General features: G+C 44.2%; 1 protein-coding gene across 1 annotated transcript; it reads right to left on the reverse strand.

Annotated features, from left to right (window-relative positions):
* Window positions 1-2101: 2101 nt before the first annotated feature.
* Window positions 2102-3720, reverse strand: LOC6052845 (achaete-scute complex protein T3). The gene has a single exon (XM_001869006.2). The coding sequence runs from the start codon at window positions 3553-3555 to the stop codon at window positions 2623-2625; it is 933 nt and encodes a 310-aa protein (XP_001869041.1). The 5' UTR covers window positions 3556-3720; the 3' UTR covers window positions 2102-2622.
* Window positions 3721-4740: the final 1020 nt, after the last annotated feature.

Raw genomic sequence — 4740 nt, forward strand, 5'->3', positions numbered from 1 at the left:
TTCTTTTATATATGTTTTTATATGCCATAACTAGAAAAGCTTGAATAATTTCTTCAAAAATGTCTACAAAAACGAAAAGTGACGACTAAACCAGACTTTTATTTTTAAAAAAAGGTCCTATAAGCTATTTTCTTTCATGTTTAAAAAAAAATCATAAAATTATTTTTAATAGGTCTTTTTTGTTACTGGGACCTGGTTTGGACTGAGTCGGCCTTTGTAATTACATTTTACTTAAAGCTAAGAGTAATTACAGAGATTTAAAAAAAATCTCTAGAAATCAAATGATGCCAGTCAATGTAATATTTAAGATAAGTTTTGAATTTCTTATTTTATATAAAACATATTTTACTAATTATCATTATGTTACTTGCGCCAACTGAGGAAAATCAGGACTACATGCTGAAAAGTTAAGGAGATTTCAGAGCAATAAATTTGGAAATCGGTGTACTAACTGTTTTGATTCCGGTGTTTGATGAAAAATAATTTATGATTATAATTGTTTCAAATTTAAAATCCTTAATATAAATATAATATCCAGTCTTTTAAAAATATATAATTAAATAGAAATTATTCAAAGCGCCAGGCATTTCGTGGATCTGTTCAATTTCGGGAATTCCCGGGGCAAACTATGAAAATTCCCGGGATTCGGGAATTCCCGGTTTTGGAAAAATCCCGGGATTATTGTCCCGGGAATTCCCGGGATTATTGTCCCGGGAATTCCCGGGAGGGACGCACTAATTCGGACACTTAGTAATTGATTCGAATTTTATATTATTGAGTTTTTTTCGGCATGCATTGATTTCATGATTAGCTTATCAGGGAAAATTGCTGAAAAAAAACTAAACTGCATCAAACTCGAATATGATGTTAAAATTAAAAAGTTCATACAAACCTTTGCATAATCGAAACGTCGGACAATCTAGTCCAGACTGTACTTTTATCTCAACGCTGTGTAGATCGGCAAATTGTATGGAAATAGCAACGACATGTTTGAATTAAACATGAACTTTTCACTTGCCTACGAGCGTTTGCAATAGAAATTTACCTTGGAGAAGATTTGTTGAAGAACACCGCATTTTCTCGGTATACTTGGTTAGTCAAATTTTTAATGTAAATTTTTATAATTTTATGTGAAATCTCAATTAACATTAAATTTGCCGATTACAAAATTAAAATAATTTATTGGCCAACCTGTTGAAAGAAACGAGAATGTGCTGATATGCCAACATTTAGTGCCCAATGTTGTTCTCCTATATTCAGCATAGTTGGGCTAAATTTTTATTTCAGCTTCAAATGTCAAAAAGAAAATTTATATGTTTGTTTACATAAGCATTTACGCATTTCTTCTTCATTTATCGCATAAACAACATTCTGCATCCAAGTATAAGAACGGAAATATTGTCCAATAATGATCGATCGCTCGTTCGTCCCACACAAGTTCAACATCCCAAAATTTTCAAGTTCAAATCTCTCAATTCTAAAATAAGAAGTAGGAAATCACCGCTTCACCTCCTCCTTTTCCAAAAAAAATCCTATTCCTTGCAAAGATCTCGCATTCCATCATTCGATTTCCTTTTTGTCTTGAAAGACGAAACCGTCTTTTTCGAAAAATCGTACATTTTTTTCGTCTCTTTAGTTCTTATTTCAAAGGAAACCCCCCTGGACCTCCTCCTCCTCCTTCTCCTCCCGCAACCACCAACTCTGCAGGTCACATCCCTCTTCCGAGGATTTCTGAGACCTCAAAGAGAGACCCCAAAAAGGAACGAAGGACAAATTTCCTTTTCATTTCAAGTTCAGACAGTAAAGATTGTGTCGTCGCTGAAGGTCTGGGACGACGATCTTCCCAGCAAAAATGGTTAAGGAAGAACCACTTGAGATTTTCGTACGAAACTAGCCGGAATCGGGGTGCAGGTTCAATAAAATGCAAATTTACCACCTGGTTTGACTGCGAAACCTGTGCAATTCGATTGCAGAAGGAGGAGGAGGTGTGAAGTCATTAACTTTGTGTTTAGGAGGGATCCTCGGAAGGATCTCCTTAGGGGGGGGGGGGGGCGGTATTTCTCAGGTGGGAAGAGATAGTGAAGGTTGTTTTTAGTTTTAGATTTTATGGTTTACTTTTATTGACTTTGACTCTTAAATAGTTCTTAAACGTAACCTAACTTGGAGAAAACTAGGAAACTTAACGTAGGATATACTGTCACTGGTTTGGGTTGTCGCCTAAAAAAACAAGCTCTTTATAAACAATCGAAAACGTTGCTCGAACTCATTAATCATTCTAACTCTAACTCTTAAACTCGACATAGCGCAAGGTAATTACAGGTTAGGAATCGAGCGCGATTGATTTACATCTGTACAATTATCTCCAACTCCTGCTCTAGATTGACTTAAACTTCGCCGACCACTATACTCTAATTTGTGACTAGATTTCTTGGCTGTGGTTGATGAAACGCTAACGCCTCAAAAACTGGCAGTTTTAGTTTAGGACTCGCGATGACTACTTGTGCCCGGGTTCCGGACTTCCACTCTCCACTGTTGATCTGCTTTTCAGGGCCGATCTTGGAGGTTGCGCCGAACTCGGGTGAATTCTCAGGATTGTTGACCAGCACGACTTCCGCGAGTTGTTCAGTACAGGAAGGTTTGCTGTTGGTGTTGGTGCTGCTGCTGTTCCTCCTGCCAGCTGGTGATGGCGTCCAGGAGTTCTTCGTCCTCGGGATTTTGGGGGCTCATCTCGGCAGAGTCGTAGCCGTCCTGGTAGATTTCCGACTTGTACATGACTTGGTGGTGGTTGGCGTCGATGTGGTGATGCGCGAGGTAGTTGTTGTTGCCGCTGGGGCTGAGGGCGGTCATGCCGGGGACCATGATCTGGTGGTGTCCCGGGAGGTGCTGCTGGATCGTGGTGGTCTCCGAGGTGTAGGAGTGGGCTGGGGAGGTCGATGGGTCCACGTAGATCTCGTACGGTTCGTGCTTGAAGGTGGTTCCACCCATCGTGGGGTACTCGTTGATAGAGGACGGGGCAGGTGAAGAAGCGGTTGAGGGTTCCGACATGGTTCCGTAGTATGAACTGCTGCTAGACATCTGGCTGAGGCTCTTCTGGCTATGATTGTTTTCACTATTCTCGTCGAGCATCTTCTGCAGACTGCGGATGTACTCGACCGCCACACGGAGAGTGTCTACCTTGCTGAGCTTCTTGCTGGCACCACGACCTCCACTGGAGTGCGCCTGCACGACCGGAGCCGGGATGTGCTGACGGAGGTTCGCGAATCCATTGTTGACCTGCTTGACGCGGTTACGCTCACGGGCATTCCGACGCTGAACTGACACCGTTTGCTGAGGAGTCGGAGCGTACGGCAGGCCACAATATCCGGCAAACTTCTTTGACGGTTTGCACTTGAGACCGGCGGGTTGAGGAAGTCCGGACACCATCATCGGTGCCGGCGCGATCGGGCGCTTGCCGGGATGACCCATGGTCGGCTTCTGGTACACCAGGATCGAGTTGCTCGGCAGAATGTTGTGGATGTTTTGTCCGAGCGCCATGCTTCTCACTGCTGCTGCCATTGATCACTCTCAATTCACCAAGTTCTTGCACTGATCACCGCTCGATCGTAACTGATCTCAAAGTTCTTAATTTTTCAACACCGTAGCTCTTTCCCAAGCACTTGCACTCAGAAAAAAATCTTCTCTCTTCAACTTGATTCCTTAGCGATGTTCAATCGACGGAAGCTACTCCCAAACTGATACCTTCTCGTCCTAGGCCCTTGCATTTTGTACCGGCTCGGCCGGGTACCTGCGCGTGTCCCGAAAGCGTCCCGAAAGCGAGCCCTTCGTGCACCAACACAACCGACCGGCAGTTTCGCCGCAGTCCTTTGCGCACATGTGCGCAAACCACCCTCACATGCGTACCCAAACTCCAAAAACCTTCAATGATTCCTTTCTTCCTACTCCTCTCACTCTCTCCCGACCAATCTCGCTCTGGCTGAGCCGAAGTTGAGCCGAACGCGGCCCGAAGCTGGCGGCACGCGACGCTGCAAGTCGCATGCGCGGCTCAGCTGCCTTTCGTCTCCCTCGCTCTTCTTCACTCACGCGCACCTGCCTTCTTTCCACCGGGTCCGGGCGCGCGACTCGGCTAAGTCTGTTTCGGTGGGAAAGAGAGAACGCAGCTGAGTCACCCTCTCTCACTCTGCCAAGGCAGATGTGGGGAAGATCGAGTCGCGCGCGCCGAACATCTTTTGAGCGGGTTTTTTTTTTTCGTTCGATTTTTCGGCGGAGAGTCGTGCGACTTTTCATTTCTCGAGATTTTAGAAAAATTTACGAAAAACTTGATGCTGGTTCTCACGAGGTTCGAAGAGAGAAAAGGCATTTGAGCGGGAGAATGATCCTCCGATCTTCTGAGGGTGATGACGTTCAATGACGATGATCGTGTCTGGTGGTGGTGTGTGTGTCTTGATGGAAAGGATCGTCATCGTAAATTTGGATGGTTGTGTAGAGGAGTAGGTCACGAAGCGGTTAGTTGCATGTGCACCGTCGAGCAGGGTGCATCGTCAGGTTGATTTCTGTGGGTGAGGGAGATGAGAATTTGGACGAGGTGGACTGCGATCGAGTTGCGATCTTTTTTTGGCAAGAACATTTTCGGTCGGAATTTAGTTTTCAGTTTCATTTTTAATTATTTACTATACCGTCAGCGGGGGTTAGTATGGGTCAAAAAACGATACGTAGATTTGTTCTTAGATAGTTTACTACATT

Source organism: Culex quinquefasciatus, chromosome 1 (genome assembly GCF_015732765.1).
Source record: "Culex quinquefasciatus strain JHB chromosome 1, VPISU_Cqui_1.0_pri_paternal, whole genome shotgun sequence".
NCBI classification, from domain to species: Eukaryota; Metazoa; Arthropoda; class Insecta; order Diptera; family Culicidae; genus Culex; species Culex quinquefasciatus.